The 23064-nt window shown below is 33.1% G+C and overlaps 1 protein-coding gene across 1 annotated transcript; it reads left to right on the top strand.

The window, feature by feature from the left end:
- Nucleotides 1-4667: 4667 nt before the first annotated feature.
- LOC129798701 (uncharacterized) lies at nt 4668-22679 on the top strand. The gene is made up of 8 exons (XM_055841980.1): nt 4668-4880; nt 5040-5133; nt 9717-10947; nt 11545-11679; nt 15919-16645; nt 16703-17199; nt 17261-17542; nt 22226-22679. The coding sequence occupies exons 1-8, from the start codon at nt 4838-4840 to the stop codon at nt 22277-22279; spliced, it is 3063 nt and encodes a 1020-aa protein (XP_055697955.1). The 5' UTR covers nt 4668-4837; the 3' UTR covers nt 22280-22679.
- Nucleotides 22680-23064: the final 385 nt, after the last annotated feature.

Raw genomic sequence — 23064 nt, 5'->3', positions numbered from 1 at the left:
GAAGTTGTTAACATTTTCTCAAAATCCAATGGAACCTCGCAATTCTAATTAAAAGATTAAGTTTTCTATTCGACCAATAAAGATAAAAATGCTAAGACATAATAAAAAATTCTTGCTCTACTTTCGCAATTTTAAATATTTAAATTAAAGGTATGAAATCATCTTTCGAATCAGCTCAAATGTGACATATTAATTTGCATAAATGCAAAGTTTTTATTTCTTGATTTTAATCTTTATTGGTAGAATGGGTAGAATAGAGGCCAAAATTGAATCAATAAAAGAATGCAGAGATCCAGGTAAATTGAATGCATAGTCTCTTAATTTAAGATGTATGCTAGTAACATTTGAAATTAAATCAATCTTCTCATTTATTAATCACCTTGAACGTTCTGTTGCTTCCGTGAGCAATTGTCTAAACAAGATGCTTTATTCTTTATTTAAAAAAATTCTACTTGTAAAAGAATTTTAAAAAAAATTAAAAGTAGAGAAAAATTTCAAAAGTACCTTGTGCAAATATTCAGTTAAATTGAATTGGTAACATTTCCCAAAAAAAAACATTTGATTATGAAAATTTCACATTTGTAACTAAAGAAGAAAAATAATTTAAAAAAACATAGTAAAAAAAACAATGCCCCGTTTTGTTAGTCTTACATCGTTGGCCTTTTAATAAATAAAAACTGGCAACAGTTGTCTCTTAACTTTTCAATTTCAATTGTAGGCATTTATTCTTTGGGCAAATTTCATATCAGTTGAGCATTTGACATGCACACTTTCACTTTTTAAAACATTTGAATGGTTTCCTTCTCAGAAAAGGCGGAATAGCCCCTGCGCCATATTGATGGACAGTTTGCTCTCAAAGAAGTCACAGCTATTGTAACTCAGACAGAAAAGTATTTTCATTAATGAATTTAATATTTCTAAGTAACGATTTGTGTTAGTGTTTGACGATAAATAATGACGAGATATTCAGGTAATTACAAACTTTTCTAAAGAAAAATCCTTAAAGGAAAAGGTTTCTCTCAGAGATAAAAAAATTTTGCTAGTTAGCTGAAATTCGTTACATCTTTGTAATAAAGTCATTAATTTTTCCGCATTTTTTTCTTTATTTCACTATTGAATTCATATTTCCTTTTTATTAAATTTTAAATTAAATTGTTTTTGCACTTTTAATTTGAAAAGAAAGAAATGTAACAGTTAAAATTAACTCTTCGTAAATAAACACACTTTAAATGCAATTTTTTGAAAAAAATCGCCCTTAAAAACAAATTGAAAAATTCGAGGAAATTTCTTTATTTATTTTTTTCAAAGAAATTTGTGCCACAAAAAATGTGTGCTATAATTTCAGTAAAAAAAACCGAGTTATGTGCCGAAAGGCTAGAGATTTCTGTTTTGGCAAAATTGTGCTTCAGTTTATAAAAAAAATGGATTTTCAGATTAAAAAGTTAAAAACCAGTAACCAGGCAATCTTAGAGGTGGTCCCGGGATTATGCAATCGGGATAACACAGAAATGGGATTATGTGAACATATCTATGCATTTTTTCTACCACTACACTGAGAAAAAATGGGGGTGCAATTAACTTTTTTTCCTCATAACTTTGACAATTTTTAGGTGTAAAAATATATCAACATTTTCTATGTTAATTTTACACCTTTTTAATGGTAAAAATAACATGAAAAAGGGTAACTTTAACCCCTAATACACCTAAAAAGCATTATATTCACACCGATTTCGGATCACTACTGCAGGGTAAAATTAACAGATGTGTTTTCGGAGAGGGAAACTCCGTCCGGATGCGGCAACACTGTTTGTGGAGTTTTCAACCCAAGATCAAATACTACCTCTTCTTCATCTTCATTACTTCTTCATTCTTCTTCTGAAGAAGAGGTAGTTTTTGATCTTGGGTTGAAAACTCCACAAACAGTGTTGCCGCATCCGGACGGAGTTTCCCTCTCCGAAAACACATCTATTATCTACACGGCAATTTTTCTATGGTAAAATTAACATTTTCGGAATGTTATTTTAACTTTTTCGGATTTCTCGCACTCAGTGTAGGAACTAATTTGTGAAGTCATTTTTAAAATACCCCTAAATGTATGCAATTTTCTGAGACGGTAAATTATAAATCAACTCTTATGAACCATTGGCGCTGAAAATAGCCCGAGAAATTAGCAAATGTGTTTTTTTTCTGGAAAGGTGTGTTATCATTCTTCATATTTTGTTTGATAACTTATAAAAAATTGAAAGTATTCTTGGGCTTGTTGGTTGCTCCGATGTAAATTAAAAAAAAAAAAGAATACCGGTCTTTTCACTTTATTCTTCTTCTTCCTTCTGTATCTTAGTCAAATGATTAATTGCTGAACTTCTTGGATTTCGTTTTATTATGGAAAGGAACCGACTTTAGTTGTGATGGTGAGATCCGTAATCAGACTTTAAATGTCCAAGATCATGAGATAAAGCCAGAGGACAAACAATGTATTTCATACTACCTTCAAGATATACAAACAAATGACATTTTCATAGCTGATCTGTGAATTATTAAAATCAGTGCAATTGACACAACTTCAGTTTTGTCAACGCTTAATAATTTCAAAAAAAAACGCAAAACGTTTTTTTCCAAAAATATATCGTAATCTTAAAATGGCCAACCATAAAAAAAACATTGAGAAATTGTTATTTTACACTATTTTGTAAGACGAATCGGTTCCGCGGATAAAGTGTCTGCTGTTATTATGAATTCCCAGAGACTGATTGGGTACACAATGTGCCTTGTCCCTTGGGTTAGCCCTCTGAGTGGGAGGTGAATGGTGTGCATCTTTAAGTAAAAAGAGATCATGCCTTCCGATGGTATAATGCTCTGAACCGAGATTCAGTTGATCCTGAGCTACGAGTACATCAACACACCCTTAACTAGTACATATGCCCGATTTCCAAGTCCTCGGTTATTTTGTTCTCACAATTTGTTCAATATTTCTGAATGAAAATCTTTCAGTTATTTGATACGAAAACGCCTGTCACACCCCTAAGGGCCTCTTCATTTTTTTTTCATCTGGTGTCTAAAACGAAAAAAAGATAAAGAAAAACAGACGGTATTTTTGAATTTACTGGACCATAATTAGGTTGGAAAAAAATATCTTACTACTCTTCTTGGATATGTAAAAGTTAGACTTTAGAGGATTAAAGAAAATCTTCATTTTCAACCGCTTATCCCTATTGGGGTCGTGGGTCTATGACATCGTCGTACACAGCCTGAGAAAAAGCATTTCCGCCGTTTGGCTTTGGAGGCTGGTCGTCAACGCTAAGACGGCGGCGGACGCTTGGTATGGGGGGCTAATGTAAAGGCACATGTTGGTAATAAAAATACATACATACATACATACATACATACTTTTCTGGGAAATTTATTGATTATTCTACAAATATTTAATTCATTCAAGCTGATAATTTTTCTATGACAAAAAATGACAAGTGTTTCAAATTCTAAATTTATTTTCTTTAATACATCCTGTAGGACTTGTTTATTATCTTGTCTAGCTCTGTATTGTAAAATCCTCAAAAGTTCCAGATAAAAGATAAATTTATCCTGTCTTTCATATCTTAACCTTCTATAAAGGCCCGTCAAATAATATCTGCAGATATCTTTAAGATTTCTGTAGAGAAAATCTACACCTCTACAGAATATCTGCAGATAATTCTGTAGATATTCTTACGAATTTTATTTGGGCTTGGGACAAAATTCGTCAGAATATTTCGGCAGATTTTCTGACGAATCTCTGACGAATTTCTGTAGATATTCTGCCGATTTTCTGTAGATTTTTTCTACATTCCAGACTTTCCAGACAAGATGTGTCAGAAGAGATGGAAAAATTTTTCACTGAAGTTTGCAAAATTCAATAGAGTTATTTTTTGAGATATCACGGTGTTTATATAAAATAAAGAATTCTGCGACGCCGTGTTACAAGTAGAGAAAAGTGAAGTGAAAACTTTAAGCAGAGTATCGACCTAAATTTCGTGTTTTTGTATCATTCCATGGGCAATTTTTAAAAAATTAGTATTTTTGCTCGCATCTTTTTACTTATTTAAAATGTTTAATCGGTAATGCTTGTTAAGCAGAGCATACCATTTTCTTTATAACTCCTACAGTTTCTACATAAATCAACAATATTTTTGTGAAGTAATGCACACTATACCGATTTTCTCGGCAGAAATTCTACCGAAAATCTGTAGATTTTCTGCAGAAATTCTGCCGAAAATCTACAGATTTTCTAGCAGAAATTCAGCAGAAAATCTACAGATTTTCTCTGAATACACTGGAATATAGCGTTAAAATTCAAAAAAACCTCAGAGTAAAATCGGCAGGTAGAATAATTATTTGACGGGGGTCGTGGTTTAATTTTTAATGAGATACTTCTTTCTTTTTTTTATTAAAAACTATCATTAATGATGTGAAAATTTTAACTCTAGTTCATGTATGTCTAGATCTAGAATGGGCGTGGTTACTAATAAAGTCTGGGCGGAGCTTACTTATAAGAACGGAATTCACTTATTTCTTTCATCTAAACTACTTTTTATTCAAAAAACACTTTGTTTATTTTGTACAACAATTGTGTATCTCTGTGATGTCTACTGCAGCAAATCCCAAGCAACGTATCTTGGTTCAGACTACCCAGAGACTTTCTTGAAATAATGTATGTGTCATATTTCATGATGACTGTCAGTCAGTGATCAGGAACTAAAGCTGTTGGATATTTTAACTATTGTTCTTCGTGTTTCTTACTTTATTTCAAGAGAAGAAAGTAGTGAAAATACTTGTGTAGGATTGCAGATTGCACACCACAATGCAATTGCTAAGTGCAGCCCTCTGTGGCTTCCTAATTATTGGTAAAAATAATTTCATTGCCATTTTGCGTCTTATGTTTTTTTTTTCTTCTATCCACCATTCAATGGAAACTCCTTTCTCTTTGTGTTTTGACATATCTATATTTTCTCAGCAGTTTTTCCCATTATCTGATTTATGACGTTTTTGTGCGTTTTTTTCAGGTGCTGCCCTGGCCTCACCCATAATTGATGCGAAGGATAAAGGTATCGATAGAAATTGCTCCAAAGGACCCAAGCTCTGGTGTGAAAATCTCATGTAAGGCATTTTTCACTGTTTTTCATTTGTGATCAAAAATTTGACCATAGGCCCGCGATAAGAGCGATCATTACTGCGAGACATGAATCACTTTAACAGTCGCTATCTCGGGTCAGGAATTTGCTTATTTTTCCCCAACGTCTTCAAGAACGAGTCTCCCTTTGTTCCCATTTCGACACAAAATTTGCGTCCGAGATAACTCATTTTGCTCATTTCTCCATTGAGCATTTTCATTAAAAAAAAAGTCATATAAGGTTTCCTTGAGTGAAATTTCCTCTTTGGAATTCTCCTCTGTTGACTTTCAAAGTGCAAGACTGATTGTTCAGATGACTCATACCTCAGCCCCCCAAGCACAATTTATGCTTCTTTTTTAGCCAATTAATCGAATTGCTGGCTGATTTGTCCGGGAAGAGACAAAGTGCATTGGGATGAAAGTTAAGATCATGGTAATGATTATTTAATTGTCTTCTGCATTGACAATATTCATCAATGCCACGATGTTCTTCCTTTCTCTTCAATTGACGATCATTAAGGAATTTCCCTTTTATACATTATTGAGAGAAAAACCCTCATGATAGAGGACTCTAAAAGAATTGATATTTGTATTTTTTTCTTTTAATTATGTACAGTCGTTTCCTCTAACAATTCCAAAATTATTTCTCATTGTGTGGCTGAAGGAAAAGAAATCAATAAAGTGTTTGGCTGTTATGCAATGGATATTTTACAATATTTCTTCCAATACAGGGTCATTCGTTTGCCGGAGACTTTTTTCCTCTCCTTCGGTAATTCGCTCCAAGACCTTTTTCTCAATTCAACTTAACGTTGTTTTTTTCTGTTTTGATAAATTTCATTGCGAATGACGATCAAAATATTCTCTCACCCCGATATTCCAACTGATAACCCTTGATCGAAGCATTTCAAGACAGCGTACGTAAATAAATCTGAAAATTCGCACAGTGATTTTCACAGAAATGCAGTCAATCTTAGGTTTATTCGGTTTATTAAACTGTGATTCTTAGGGTAATCATTTGGAATTGTCATTGTTTAACTCAAATGTTATACATTGCCTAAGCACAATTTTGCTTGGAATTATCGAAACAGTGTGTGTGTTGAAGAAAAATAAACATTTCATTGTTATTTGTACAAATTGGCATATTTGGTGATATGAAAAATCTCGGAAATGATTATTTAACAAATTTCAATGAAATTTCATGCATAAAGTCTTAGGTTTCTGATTTGAAAATGTTTAAATATTTTTCAATATAAATATTTATATTATAATTTTTTTTGAATGTTAATAACATATTTTGAAGTCAGATTTAAAGCTTCTCAACGACTATTTACAAGATAACCATTAAAAAATAATCTTTAAAGGAAACAGACGTTATTTCAGGAAAAAAGATAAATAATAGAAAAGGAGAGTAAATTAATTCATTCTTTTTTATTTATACTTTTTTTTTATTTTAATTATTTTCATTTGTTTTTTTTTAAATTTGTTTAATTTCCTAAATAAAAGAGAACTACAGTATGACTGCAATAGCGTCAACGTGCATTTGAATTCTTATATTCCATAAATTTTCTAAGTTATTAGTTGTAAGGGAGGCTGGGGATGTATATTAACTTATTTATTCAACTTTACAAATTATTCCACACTTACCGTGCGTCTGCCGCCGTCTCAGCGTTGGTGACCAGCCTCCGAAATTTAAAAATGATTTATAAACAATAGTTGTTTAGTCCATTTATCATACCTACTGAAACAAAAGATAAAATGATGCTTGTTTACCCATTTTCTAAAATTTAATATTTCAAAAAATGTTGAAATCTGCAGGAAAATATTTGAAAATTTAATTCGCTTTATTACGAACTCTAATAAACAAAAAAAAACTAAAATGTACTTTTCATGATCTTCCAAGTTATTTTAGAAAAACATATTTTAGCAAGAAAAATGTCTTTTGGATGGTCTGATGATTTCTCCTGTAAGGAAAGTATTTAAAAAGAGGACTAAAAATTTCATATTTATATTATTCATATTCTTTGTTTAAACTTCTTGAAACTTTAAACGTCTATCAATCACATATAAATATTAATCTATTTTGTTTCAGGATTCCCTGTTAAATTTCAACATTAAGCGGAATAATTAAAGGTTTAGATTTAGATAAAGCGATCACTTAAAAATTATCCAGTGTCTAAAAAATACGTAAACGGTACTAACGGCCAGTTTTAAAATGAAACTTCTTAATTAAAATGAAAAAGAGTTGTACCATTAAAAACTTAAGAAAAATTAAACTGTTTAAGAGCCCTTTATTGGAGAATACGAATTAATATTTGAAGACTGATCTAAGAATTTATATCATGAACATTGATGAGACCTAAAAAATTATAACTTGAATCTAAAATCTTCTTAGGGGAGACCGGGGTACTTATAGCCAGGGGTACAATTAGTCAGTGTATTTTTCTCGTTTTTCTTAAAATGTACATCGAGCAAAGTATTTTTTACTGAAAGTAGGAACACATCCCCATATTGCCAGAAATATTTATAACTCTGAACCTGTTATCCTACAATTTAGAAGCATTTTTATATAATGGGTATAAAATTGTAATTATGATGTTATAGTTTTTGGACCAGCATTTGGTTTTCTGAGTTTCTAGTCAAGATTTCATAGTTTTACCTCGTTTCTGGTTTAATAAACCTAATTAAAAAATATTTTTCACTTGGATAATAATTATCCACTTTTTTATATAAGATGATAAACACTGAAACAGCCCTCGGGGCAGTTGTAGCCACTCTTCCGTGGCGGGCTAAAACTATCAATGATTTTTTACTAATACATGGATATGGATAATTGTTAGACGAAAAAGTACTATTGATATTCCAAGCAATATTGCCATTTGGATGAGCAACATGAGAAATAGATTTTTTCAGGATAATTTCATCAATTTTGCCGAGATTACAAAAATTTCATAAAAAAGTCTGCTAAAGCCTTTTTCTTTAAGTTTAAATGACATATTTAGCATCAGTGGGCTCCAGTGTATCAAGTAAAACAATATTTGGTATCTCCAATTTGAAATTTCGTCTGGAAAACTGGTGGCAATTACTACCCTTAAAGTGGCTATATCTACTCAGACCGGGGCACGTGTAGCCAATGTGTCATACTTTTTTCATTATCCTATCTAGAAAAAGTCAAGGATTTTAGAGCTTTGAACTACACTGTTTCATACAGCCAATATCCTAATGCTACTTATGAAATATAAAAACATTAGACAAACCTTATCATTTTTTCACAAATCATGCACGAAAAAAAGCTTCATTTGCTGGCTAATTCTACCTCTGTCTCCCCTTCCCACTTTTTTTGATTTACTATCTTCTTAAGGGTCTATTTGGGTTTAAAAATGTACAGATAGGAAATTATATGAATTTTCAAAAAAAAACAAAAATAGTATAAGAACAGATTTTCAATTCAAGATTAATTTTAATCAGACATTTTTTTAAGGTTTATCCTTATACCTGAAAGTAATAGTTCTGATTTATTAATTTGAGAGTTTTTTTTAATGATTAAAAGAAATAGCGGTAGTACGTATACCTATTTTGTAAATTAAGTTAACTCTAGAATTAATTTAAAAAAAAAGTGAATAAATCACTCAATTTGTGGTGCACAGGTTCTGGGTTCGATTCTCATATCGATCGCTCAGAATAAGAAACGAATAACTCGCAGAAGGCAAATTTTACGGTAGAGCGATTTGAATTGAAGTTGAGATTTTACATGCGGTGTATAGGATTTTTGAGATTTAAAATCTCTATAACTTTGAAAATAATTATCTATCAAGTATGATATTCAGAGGGAAGGTAGAAGTATAAAGAAGTATCCAAAAAGCGAATAAAACGACTTTTGAAAAAAAAAAATGTAGTTGTTCGATTTATATTCTGAATCGTCTATATGGAATCAAAGTACCGTAGATGCACGTGACTTTAAATTCAGGGATTTGCATCCCTACTTTTCATAAGTTTTTCTTTAATTCTAGTACTTAAGGATGATCTTTAAACCATCCCTAAGTACCTTATACTCTCTGGATCATCTTTAAGTGCTAGAATTAAAGAAAAGCTTACGAAAGGAAATGGTTCAAGTCACCCGCATCTACGATATGTATCCGCATCTATGTACTTTCTATTTAGATTTCGCAATATTTTTTTTAATATAATTTTTGAATATCTGATAAAATCCTAATAAAAGAGAAATGTAGTGCTAATGAGCTCTTCTACTTGTTTAAGTCCCTAACTAAACTTTTATCTCTCATTAAAAATATTTAACTCGAATGCATTGTTTTAAACAAGTTATTTCACTGTACCAAATGACATTAATCCTAAACTTTATTACTTGTGTGAATCGCTGGAATTAATTAACAAAGAGCTTATGCAAAAACTGAGGTTAACTGTGCAAAATGTTGTTTGTTCCACATTAAATGCATTACTCTCTGAATTCTTGATCAAGAACTCCAACTTGACTTGTTTCTATCTCTCTAAATGCAAATTCCCGCCTCGAAAGCATAAATTTCCCTTGAATTTATTTGAATTATGATGCTTGCAGAACGGCCAAAGCCTGCAATGCCGTGACTCACTGCATTCAGACGGTCTGGGAGAAGCAAAATGCCCCCGTGGACAATGATTCAATCTGCAAGATTTGCTTGGATATGGTGGAACAGGCCCGTGATCAATTGGAGAGCAATGAGACGCAGTCGGATCTCAAGGCTGTTTTTGAGGGATCATGCAATTTGATTCCCATCAAGTTGGTGCGCAAGGAATGCGTGAAGATGGCTGATGATTTTGTGCCTGAATTGGTGGAGGCTCTGGCATCTCAGATGAATCCACAGATGGTATGCTCAGTGGCGGGATTATGCAACAATGCCAACATTGACAAATTGCTGGAGATGGAGCAATCATCTTCGGAGGTTGATGAACTCGTGCCTCGTGTGGAGTCTGAAGATGCGGATGACTTCACCTGTGATCGTTGCAACAAGATTGCTGGGGAGATTGCTAAGAAATTCACAGATGCTGATCGTGACACGGTTCTGGAGAATATGCTGCTCTATTGTGGGAAGATGTCATCCTTCTCGGATGCCTGCTCTAGCATAGTTTTGAGCTACTTCAATGAAATCTACGATCACATGGTGAAGAACTTCAATAAGGACAGTATCTGCCATATCAGTGGAGTCTGCTCCAATAAATTCCACTCCCATCCGGACATCGTTGAGATCCGTCCAATGGCCAATGTTGGCGTCGTTCCAGTCAAGGATGACATTCCCTGTGAACTCTGTGAGCAACTCGTTCGTCATCTACGGGATGTCCTAATTGCCAATACCACCGAGGATGAGTTCAAGATGGTCCTGGAAGGACTCTGCAAGCAAACTGGAGCCTTCAGCGGAGAGTGTTTGAGCATTGTCGACCAGTACTATGATAATATCTACAATACTCTGGTCAATGAGCTGGATGAGAAGGGAGCTTGCTTCCTCATTGGCATCTGCCCGAAGGGAGTCGCAGGTTTCAATGAACACGCACCCATCATGCCACTCCTTCCGACCCTTCAGGCCCAGGAAATCCATGCAACTCTCAAAAAGATTGGACCAGCTCCCCCGAAGAAGCTCCTCGGAGACGGAGAACCTCAGCTGACCAATCAGGAAATCAACAACATGCAATTGCCTATTGATCGTCTGATGGGTCCACAGAATTCCTTCTATCTCGTCAACAACGGGCAATGGTGCATGCTCTGCGAATATGTCATGCACTTCCTCCAGGACGCGCTCTCATCCCCTGACAATGAGGTACAAAAACCATTTTTTTTTTCTTTTAACCCATTCCTTACCATTGTATTATACATCATACGCAAATTGAGTGATCTTTTAGATGATTTATTCCTGGGCAACTGATACTCAAATTGCTATCGGGAATGAATATTTAGTAACTTTAGTTCTTCAATTACTTGGAAAAATAGCACGACAGAGATGAAAATACATTTTGTTATTGTTTTCTTGCTTCATCCTAATGCAAAATTTTTGCTCAAAATGGCGGACGGAAAATTCCACATCCCTTCGAATTTGTTAAAATTGGGCTCTTTCCTCTTTCTTGATTTGAATTCTAGTTGCCAATTTGTTGTCTTGGATAGTTACTCTATCTAAATCAATAGAGTTTGTAATGAATCAATGTATAGAATTTAAATTCAGTGACCGTTAAGATATGTGTTTGACAGGGGCTCCCCGCGCCCCCATAATAGATAAAAAAAATTTCTTTTCAAAAAATCATCTATTAATCTGTAGGAAACTATTCCCAAAATATGAACATTATATCTCAAGTATTTCTGGTACATTGACTAAATGGGTTAATCGGCTGAAAAATAATATACACCTTGAATTTCTCTTCAGGAAAAGATCAAAGATGAAGTGAACAAAGTTTGCGACAAGATTCCCCGAACCTTTTCGCCTGAATGTCACAATTTCATCGAAGTCTACGGAGATGCCGTCGTTGCTCTTCTGGTCCAAGACATTGATCCGAACGTTGTAAGTACATTAATTGATTTCAGGGTAAAAATTAAATATCTTTTGCCATTTCTAAAATGATTCATCTAGAAAACCGAGATATTTAACATTTTCTGTTAAAAAAGAGTTTTTGCTACTAGTCTGCCCCTAGCGGAAGCTTGATGAACTTTAAATGTTCTAGAAAGTTGTAGTGTATTCCAAGACCTTTCATTTTTGCTTTAAATGACCACAATTGGTTAATTCAAATTGAAGATATTATCGATCCAAGACGAAAAATTGAATACGATGAGTGCTTTCAGATGATCTCAAAAATTGATTTTTTTGATCAACATAAACAGAAATCTGTTTCTCCAAACAGCTAAGGTCTTTCTTAATAAAAAAAAAACAATTTTTGATTACATCATCCGTTGCTGTATCTGCATTTCGAAAACTTACCAAAGTATCCACTCCAAATTATTAAATGTTTGTGATTTTCCTAAGTGATGTACCATATACACTAATGCAGATACAGCAGTGTGAGAGAGGAAAACAACATTTATAGGCAGTTGCTTTTATCAACCAGTGTCGTAAAAACAATTTTGTCATTTTATTATTCTTATCTAAATATTTATTTTATTCATTTGGGATATTCTCTATCAAAAAGAAACTTTATTTGAACAATAAATATTTGAATTACATGTTCAAACTTCCTTTATCTCATTATTGAGGAAATCTTTTCTAAAAAAAAATATTTTAAATTCTAAAGAAAAACACAAAACCATAATTTTGGAACAAAAGATATGTTAAAAGGGAAGAGCACCAACGATCGGCAGTGTTCCTCGGATCGTCAGGTTAATATTGTAATGTAACTTAAAATAAAATTAATATTTAAATATTTAAAAATTATTAGCTACTTTTTACCATTTAACTATCACAAGAATGCAGTGCATTAGCTCAGATTTAATTTATAAAACCAGTTTTTCGTGATACACCTGATTAAATTCATGACGGTCCGAGGTACAGAGTACATATTTGCAATTAGACCTATTTTTTTATTAATTTATTGTAAAAATTTAAAATCCAAATGCACAGATATAGTTAAATGGATCACTACTAAACCGATTAGCATCCACAAAAATACCAAATAGTGTTTTGAAGCTTATATTTTCAACTAAATATCGAGCATGTCTCTTAACATTCCGATCGTTCCGATCCGTGGTACTCTTCCCTTACTTTGCATTAATTCTGTGCTCTCCTGAATTCTTGCAGTGTTCGTTAGAAAATTTTCCTCTTTCAAATCAAAAGAATCAGATTTTTCTCCAAAGCTTTTGACCCTTAGTGTGGGTCTTCTTCAGTGGGCTGAGAAAATATATATTTGTTTGAGAATTATTTTTAACAATTTTTCATCCTCTTACTCAAAACTTACTCAATTTAGAAACTTTTAAAAATATGAAAAATGTCTAACGTCTGATTAACAATTACGCATTGCCACATTCTCTCAAAATTTCCCGGGTATATTCATTATTTTCTTAATTTTTAACTACTTTTTTGATATTTCTTGTTGCTCTACCAGTTGGATCTCTCACTATCGCTTTGTCTACTGAATTCTCTAGCTTTTCTTTCCTCTCTCTCAACGGCATCCAACTTTGCATTAACCCTTCACATTATGCTATCTTTCACCTTTGAAATATTTTATTTTATTTTATTTATTTATTGGGGTACCTTTTTGTTTATTGTAATATCATATAAAATGAAATTTAAATTATCAAAGAATAAAAAAAAAAACGGACCTACTACAGAAGATCCTTGTATCCAGAAAACGGTCTGACTTGAATCATCTTGCCCTTAACAGGAGTTAATTAATTGGGGATGCATAATAATGGACCCAAGTGGAAGCCTGGGTTTAGCGGTCTTGTAAGCTACGTCCCCACTGTAATCTAATCCAAACAGGTAATCCCTTCAATTTCTTACTTACTTACTTACTTATCCGGCGCTACAAACAATTACTGGTCTTGGCCTGACTCAGGACCCGCCGCCACTCGAGCCTGTTACGCGCCACTGTTCTCCAATTCCGCACCCCTAATGACCTGGCGTCCTGCTCCACGCCGTCGGTGGACTAAATGAACACGCCGCTAAATGTTGTAGGCGACGTCAAGTAATAGTTTTATTCTAAAACCCTCTTTAGACCGATGGTATCGACCAAAATCCCAAAAGCCAAAATCCCGACGAGACAAAATCCTGAGTGGGTCGAAATTCCCAATGGGTCTAAATCCCGAAAAGCGAAAGTGCCTAAAGGGCCAAAATCCCGAATAGTCAAAATCTTGAAAGGGACGATACGGAGGATAATGTGTGGAATAATTTTTCAAAACACAGCAAATTTCTCTTGGGATTTTGATTTATTCGGGATTTCACCTCATTTGAGATTTTGGTCATTTCGAGTTTTTGAATTTTGAGAATTTTAACTCTTGAGGATTTTGGTTTTTGGAATTTTGGGTTCTCAGGATTTTGGTTTTTCAGGATTTCGGGTTTTCAAGATTTTGATCCATTCGGGGCTTTAGTTTTCGGGATTTTTCCTTTTTTTGGGTTTTTGATCCATTCAGGATTTGAGTTTTTTTTCAGGATTTGGGCTTTCGGTTTTCGATTGGAACCTCTTTGAACTAGATACATTGTCTAGTTCCCGAGGGAGTTAAGTTCAAAAAAAAAACATCTTAAGTGACCATCAGATGGTGTTAGACTTAAAGTTTACCTATATAGTTTAACTGTTATATTTTCTTAAAATACGAAATCTTTGAAAAAAATGTTCAATCGGAATACATTCTGTATCAGATTCTGAAAAATGTCTGCAATTGCTTTTTGTTTAGAAAGGACAATGGGCAAAATGGTCCAACCTTTCACCACGAATTAGACCTATACCATCGAATAGGTATTGGCAAAGGTAATAACTTTTGTTCCAGGACCAACCTCAAAAGTATGTAGAAAAAGCACTAGAGCATAAAACATATTTGACGTATTTTCTAACAAAACTCCTTTTATACAGTAACGGTTTATGTTTATATTATATTGGTTGTTTCAAAGAACAATTTGTAAAGGCAGGCTCAAGGAAGATTTTTCTAGAACAAACCATAGCTTTATCGGTGGAAATTTTCGGAGGGAAGCTCCGTCCGAACACGGCAACACAAGCTGGGGAGTCTTTAACCCAAAAGATAAAAAAAAACTCACTCTTCTCCAGAGCTTTCGACACGCTCCGTGCCTTTATCAGTGATCGAGTGATGTCAAAGATCACTGGGTTTCGTTATTTGGGGGATCCTACAAACTTGGCGGGAGGGTTCCAGGGTGCTCATGCAAATATTTCGGAGACACAGCACCAAACACTCTTCAATCATCAGAAGACAACTGATATAGCTTTATGATTTCATTTTCTCTGCAATTTTCCATATCTTCCTCATAAATCTTCAAAAAAAAATTGAATATCCCTCAAATTCATAAAAAGGATTGTCCTGTAAAGAAAAGTTTTTAATGCAGAAATATTTTCTTTGAAAAAATAGTTAAAACCTCTTAAGGTCGAAGGGCCCTAAAAGATATCGTTATTCAGAAACTTTGAATAACAAATTCAGAGTAAAAATATGTTAACGGCCCCTTTTCAACCCTATGATCTTCAATAAGCCCTAGCACCTTTTCTAAGGAGAATATTTCTGTAAAGAAGACAAAAGTATGCAATACTTTTAATGCAATTAAAGGATATTCAAGGATATTTGAAGAAAATCTGAATGATTACAAGAAAAATGGAGAAATAGGGAAATGGTTTCTTCTGGGAAATGTTCCTTGAGTTCTCCATTCGAAATCGTTCTTTTACTCTATCAAATTGCGATACGCTGTTATTGAGAAACAAAGAAAGTTTCATAAAATAGGCATACCCATTTCTTAAGAACACTTACTTTAAGATATTGCAGAAAATTGACGTGATGCACGATAAGTTTCTTTGGGAGATATTTTGAAGACACACCAAGAACTCCGAAAATAACGGTGGTTTCCCAAGACACGAAAGTCAAAGTTGAGAATTCTCATAAGTATATCGTTAATTTCCCAAGGACTGAAAGACCTTTTTGACTTGGGTCTCGGTAACTTACTAATACCTACAAAATGAGCCTAGTCCAGTCTCTGGGGAAGGGTTGGATCAGCTTCCATACATTTCTGCTCATTGTCCTTTAAGTCCCTTGGGATCTGGGCAAAGCTTCTAGTCTGAAGATCATATAGGTTGACTTTAATACGTCCATTCATTAGGTTTGCCCACAACTTCACATGTGCCCAAGTCGCAGGCAGGAAGACGTTGAAATCTTCGCTCCGGACAATCTCGAAATTACAGTTGACATCTCAAACACCGGTGCCGACAAGCCGATGTGCCCCCTCTGTCTTTTGGCTGTGAAGGATCTCAAGGAAGCAATTGAGAGTGATAAGTCCAAAGCAAACATTATGCGTAATCTCGAAACCCTCTGCAACCATCTGCCTCAGAAATTGACTCCAGAATGCAAAGACTTTGTCGATACTTATTCTTCCGAGCTTATTGATATGCTCTTCAATGACTTCAGCGAGCAGGAAATCTGCGTGAACTTGCGTCTGTGCAAGGATAACAAACCAAAGGTCCACAAGGAGCACAACGACATCATCACTAATGAGATTCCCGATGACACGGTCAACGGGCAATTTATCACGGACAATTATTTCCCGCCAAAGCGCTACGAGACTACTCCTGAATGCCTCTTGTGCGAACGTGTGATCACTGAGGTGGAGAAGAAGGTGGTCAACAAGAAGTCCAAGGAACAAATCAAACATGCTCTGGAACATGCTTGCGACAAAGTTAAGAAATTGAGAGAGAAATGCTTAGATTACGTTGAGAAGCATGGAGATCAAATTGCTGAATTGATTATGAAGGATTTGGCGCCAAAGGAGATCTGTCACATCCTCGGCTACTGCTTCTTCCATCCTGAAGAATACAACAATGAACCTGATTGTAGGTAGTCTATTCCTGGGTTAGTATCTTTTTACTGAGGTTTTTCTTAAATTTCAGTGGAAATTGACGAAGCAATCTCCATCACGGTTATTGCTAAACCTGCTGCACCTGCGAAGCTTGAATCCTCTCCCCTCCGAGACTCCAATCAGTGTACACTGTGTCAGTTCATCATAACGCAACTGGAGAAGGATCTGATCAACAAGAAAACAGAGGATGAGGTAAAGAAAGCCGTAATGACCGTCTGCGAGAGATTACCGAAGAAATTTGCTCAGCAATGCGATGAATTCGTCAATCGATATGCCGAAATTATCCTCTCAATCCTGGCCACAGCTCCTCCAAGTGAGGTCTGCAAGAAGCTTGGATTGTGTTCTCAGACCAAAGTTGAACTGCCTCCGCAGTATGTCGAAAGCAAGAAGGAAGTAACCGAATGTGCCATTTGCCAGTTTGTAATCATCGAACTGGACAAACTGCTGAGTGATCCGCAAATCGAAAAGGACGTTGAGAAGCTTGGATATAAAATCTGCTCCAAGATTCCATCCAAATTCTACGGACAGGTACGTTAATATTTCTTCCAAGCCCCTTGCAATCGTTCTGAAGATCTTTTCTTTTTCATAGTGCAAAGAAATGATGGATATCTACGGACACAGCTTGATTAACTTGATCCTGGCCAAGAGCGACCCGGAGAAGATGTGCGAAAAAATCGGAATGTGTTTCGCAGGTGAAAATCCGGGATTCGTTCAATTGTTCGATGGCGGCATCACTCCAAGGGAGAGTGATGTGGAGCCCATTGAGCCCCAGAAGGAAATCAAAGTCCAGCCTTATCTCGTGGGAGACAATGAATGTACTTGGGGACCATCCCATTGGTGTGCAAATGAAGAGAATGCTAGAAAATGCAACGTAAGTAAATTGTGCCTTTTGATGCCCGGTCCGTAGATAAATTCAGATAAAAAGACACGGATTCAGACTTAGATTCTTCTATTCCTTTATTAATCGATGTATTAGTAATAAAGGAGGAGAAGAATCTAGATCTAAATCCTCGTTTTTTTTTAAACTAAATTCTGCATTATACTTTACCGAACTGGAATCCGATTTTTTCTCTTTTTTCTTTTCCGTATTGAGCTATGGAAATCTTTAAAAAAAAGTATAATTGAAACACTTAAGATCTGAAACTAAAGTTATTTTTATTTTGAATACCAATGGTTTCGTAAATACCAATATCACTTCGCTTGAACTGATCAATCGTTTTCCGATTTAATATCAGTTTATGTACCGAATTTTCAAAACATATTTTTTTCTTTTAAGTTTCTTATCACTCTTTAATTTTGATTAATGTCCTAGACACATTTACGACTTAAGCCGAGAGACGACTTTGTGGAAAATGATGGAAATGTAGTTTGACTATTATTTCTAATATAATTACGCTAAGCCGTCTCTCGGCTAATCCTCAGGTCTGTCAAAGCCCTAAGGCAGCGTTTTTTTCAAGGCTAATCGATTTTATTTTTATGAGAAAATTTCAATATTTGAGACTTTTTTATTGTTGTAGGTCTACTTAATCCTTTCCAAATAACTAAACCCGATCCATCAAACTGTTTATTAAATATAACGCTTTAATTTTTTTAATTGTTTTTTTTTTATAAAAATTCACCGGTTTGACATAGTGCAGTATATTATCGATTATGGATAAATAAATTCGTTAATTTCTTCCAAAATGATATACGATGATTTGTGGCGACCGTGTGGATGTAGATGATGTCAGAAAATGGAATCTCAGTCTTTTTTAACTCGTTCTTCTCTTTATTTTTTTATGATGCCTTTATGATGCCCTGAAAAAGGTCCCAACCAAAGGACCGAAACGTTGGTAAATAAAAAATAAAGAGAAGAACGAGTTAAAGAAGACTGAGATTCCATTTTCTGACATCATCTAAATTCGTTAATCTTCTAATTATTATAGCCAATTGATACCTTTCGAACAAGGAAAACTTATGGTGAAATAACCCAAACTTTTAGCTAAACTTTTATATTTTTATGCTGTTTGGGATTAAAGACTTATACATCGTCTTAAAATAGTACAAAAAATCTATGAAAATTAAATTCGATTTTTGACTTTGTTTAAACGATTTAGTAAAGGTGAAAATCTTAGACAGAACCAAATTTAAACTAGGTTTAATTTTTATCAACTAATCGAAACATTTCCAAAAATATCCGTAATTTAATATTTTTCTCGAATTATTATTCTACTCATTTTGAGTTAGTTAATGAATTGAATTTCCATCAGCTAAGACAAGCTAATTAATAAGTTTCATTGCTTTACATTGAAATTTTTCATTCATCTGTCGTAAATCGGTGCATTTTGTGTTTTTTCTCAATTATTTAATTACTCTAAAATTTAATTATAAATGTTTAGTCTAATTTGAAGCTTAGTAGGGTCACTGAAAATTAGTAGTATTTGATGCTCGTTCAGTAATTTATTTCAGATAAAGGACGCACGGATCTAGGTTTAAGATCTAGGTCAAAATACATGTTCTTTTTCATCTGAATTGACTGAAAATTTTTCGATCAAAACTTTTTTACGGAGTATACAATACAAGGAGATCTAGGTAGACTTAGCGCCTAAGTCGTAAATATAAAAAGATCGAATTGTGGCAAGAATTTAAAAATTGAAGATTTATAAAGGTCTTAAATATCAAAAGTTTATCCGAATGAATTAACTTTGATTCCCTAATAGAAGATTTTCGATAAATCTGGAAGAAATCTGCAGATATACTAAACAATATTTCGGAATATTAAAAGATCTAAACCAATAGGTTTTTAAGAATACAAAAAAAGCATAAAATTCTTATTTTCTTATTTTAAATTAATTGAGAATAGAATTTTAGATTTTTTATAAAATATTAATTGTTCTTAGCTGAGAGTCTTTACAATCTTTTTTAGAATCTAGTAAAATTATTGTACTATTATTGCTAACTTTTTTATTTAATTTTCTTTAGCATTATTCATTTTATTTATTTTTAAAACATGCGCTGCGAAACTAAAGTCTTAATTTTAGTTAATAAAATTAGAACATTACGATCACCTTCAGAATAGCTTAATATTAAGAAATTTCCAAAAAAGATCTTTAGAATATATATTTTTTTAATTATTTTATTTTTATTGTTTTATATCAGTTTATAAAACGTTTTCGGTATTTATTAGAATTGTTCTAATTTTGGATTTCAAATTCATTTTCTTCAATTTCAATTCTGAGCTGGTACTCTTGAAAACATATTTCAGATATACATAGTTTAAACAATTTCACATTTGATTAATAGCGGCCACCGACGCGTCGTCTTAGAAAAAAAAATCAGCAAAGAATACACAAAAACTCGTTTAGGAAATTTTTATATTGAATAAGTTCAAGTTTAATTTTTGAATGAATTATTTTAATTGTTTTTTTTTCTAAAAAGGAGTGAATAAATTTTACATAATAAAACACAAATATAGCTTTTATTAGTTAGTGAATGAAAAGAACTAAAAATGATGCGATTATTTTGTCAATAAAAAATTGAATTAGTCCAGAGTCTCAATTCAGAAAATTAAACATAGGAAAGTAATTAAATGAATTTTGGTAAAAATTATACGTAAAGAAAATTTCATTTTTCGTACAACATCATTTTAAATGTTAATTTTTTTCTTGTTTGACAAATACAACCTGAGAATGAGTTTTTATGGTATTTCGCTCTGAAATTATTTGGAATTTAAATTGAATTTTTGAATGGTACGACATTTTTTAAAACACTAATTGCAATAAGTCCAATTATATAAAAGAATAATCAAATTTCTAAAAACATTTAAATTTTAAATGACAATTTATAATCTTTTACCGATTAAGGGCAGAATCACATTGACAAAATGCTCGCCGTAGCTTCACCGTATTTCGTCAATTTACGCATTTTCATTGCACTTCTTACGCAATTTTTCCATTACCGTATTACCTTATTTCATACTCGGTGGCGCTACGTGAAAATAATATAAGAAAATTGAAGAAATAAATCGAAAATACGATAAACGGTGAGCAAAAACAGTGTAAGAGAAATTAATCGTACAGTTATCGCATTTTCGTTTTATTTCTTCAATTTACTTATTTTATTTTCACTTAGTGCCAACGAGTATGAGATAAGGTAATACGATAATCGAGAATTTGCGTAAGAACAGCAATGAAAATGCGTAAATTAACGAAATACGGTGAGCATTTTACTGTCAATGTGATTCTACCCTAAAGAGAGTTTGCGTATCTAATATTCAAAAGTCTTGTATTGGAAGTTTTTTGCTTCTCAGTAGATAATTGTATAAGTTAGCATTATCTTTTAAATCTTTTAAGCTGTGTTTTGTCAGTAGGATCACCAACTGAGATATTTGCATTTCTATTTGCATTTGATCTATTGCTTGTAGATATAAAGCAGATGCAAATATATCAATTGTTGATACAACCGGCGATTTCCATTTTATTTAATAATCTCTTTATCAACCAAAAATATTCTTTAAGACTCTCGTTGTCCCCAAAGCCATATTTTTGATAGAAAATTAGGATCGTAGGGTAAAATGAGGTAATTTGGAACCATTTACAATTTGGGACACTTGATATTCTTTCACTGTTTCAGATAAGCAAAGAGAAAATAAAGACCGTAAAAAAGAAGGAAAAGACGTTTGAGAAGAAGAAAAGGAGCAGGTTTCCTTCTTTTAAATCTCTAAAACAGTGAGAAAATCTCAAATGTCCCAAATTGTAAATGGTTCCAAATTACTCAATTTTACCCTAATTAACTTTTGGTAGGGGAAAGAGACCTGGCTGGGAATGATAACTTTTCGATCCTATCGAATCGTTAATATCGATACCGATAAATTGATATAGTCGATTAAGCGAATATCTACTTTTTACGCATTGTTGAGCCATTTCTTGCGATACTCTTAAAAGAATGTGACTTTTGAAAAATATCTAAAATTAGTTACAGAAAGTTTTATTTTAAATATCATCCCTGCTTTTAAATTTTTCAATTTTTTCTTATTTCCCTAAGCAAAAATTCTATTTTATTAATCTCTTTTATGTTTTGACTTTAAAATATTCTTTCCAAAACTCAGAAAATTATCCTAATTTTTTATACAACGCTTAGTATACTCACTAGTATAGATTTTATTGAAACAACTCGATGAGTATTGTTGTCACATTTATTTATTAAATAATTAAAGAATAATCCACCGAGGCTCAAATATGCAAGCTCTCCGCTATTCAAAAGCTGGCCACTTTCCCTACATATTTTCCTAACATTTTCACATTAAATACAAATTTGGCAAGAACTTTACCAACCTGTTGTAGGTCTATCTTTAAAGATTATTTGCCAATTTGAATATTTACAGCGTTTAGCAACAACTTTATCAAGTATATTCTTCTGTATTGCCTAGGTCAGCAAGTCTTTTTATAAGCAATGCTCTAAAACTCTTATACAAAACCGATGAATAATCAATTTAATTAGAAATTTATAATTATTATTTCATTATTAAGCAGATGAATAAAAAGTAATTTTCTTTTATTTCAAAACATTTCACTAGATGATGGATCACTGTGCTGAGAAGTACTGGAAAGATGGCAAAGCAGGAGCGTAGAGGCAGAAGAGAAGGTGATGGACTTTCAACATAATAAATCTGTTGTTTACCCCTTTCTTACAATAATCTTCATAGTGTTATGAGAATGAGGAAACTTAATAATTTTTACCAAAAAAAAAAATGAAAATCAAGATAAATAAAATATTTTAACTATTAATTTTAGCACAGTCCTTATACGGTTATAAGAGGTTTTTATGATTTCTAAACAAGAAATAGTTCTGTACAGTGTAATTGAGAAGATGTATAGAGGAGGAAAATGTTTATATTTTGCAAGATGAGGAAAAAAAATGAGAGATTCAGCTGTATTTTTATCGCTCTAAATATCGATGACTGTGACGATGTAGATTCATGAATGTAAAGGAATAAGTCGAGAGATTGAAATAAAACTATTTGGATTTTTCGTTTTGAGTGTTCTTTTGAAACCACTTGAGGCCAAAAATGTGGCTGGGTCCGGGTATACTTCCTCAAATCACAAAGAATGACGGTGGCAAAAAAAAGAGAATTTTCCAAGTGAGAAAAACCGCAAAAGAGTTTGTGTTTGTGATGTTTGGGTGAAATGTATGTGAAAATTTTTTGGGCAGACATGCGCATCCGATGGGACTGGCAATCTGTCATTTGTGCAGGAGAGTGAAAACTGTGGGAAAATCCTGAGTATATGTGTAATAGTGAAGAAATTACATTGAATTACATTATGAGGTAGACGCAATAAAAGGGACGTGATTTGATTAAGTGATTAGCATTGAATTCAAACATCAAACAAAAGTTGTTGTGGAACGAGAAAACAT

This window comes from Phlebotomus papatasi, chromosome 1 (assembly GCF_024763615.1).
Source record: "Phlebotomus papatasi isolate M1 chromosome 1, Ppap_2.1, whole genome shotgun sequence".
Lineage (NCBI taxonomy): Eukaryota > Metazoa > Arthropoda > Insecta > Diptera > Psychodidae > Phlebotomus > Phlebotomus papatasi.
The sequence above is the reverse complement of the archived record's forward strand: the minus strand, read 5'-3'. Positions and strand labels throughout refer to the sequence as shown.

Bases quoted from the DNA above. Each gene is read 5' to 3' on its own strand.
- LOC129798701 (XM_055841980.1), top strand. From the start codon at position 4,838: ATGCAATTGCTAAGTGCAGCCCTCTGTGGCTTCCTAATTATTG. The intron at 4,881-5,039 runs GTAAAAATAATT...CGTTTTTTTCAG, and splicing joins CTGTGGCTTCCTAATTATTG to GTGCTGCCCTGGCCTCACCC. The intron at 11,680-15,918 runs GTAAGTACATTA...TCCATTCATTAG, and splicing joins AAGACATTGATCCGAACGTT to GTTTGCCCACAACTTCACAT.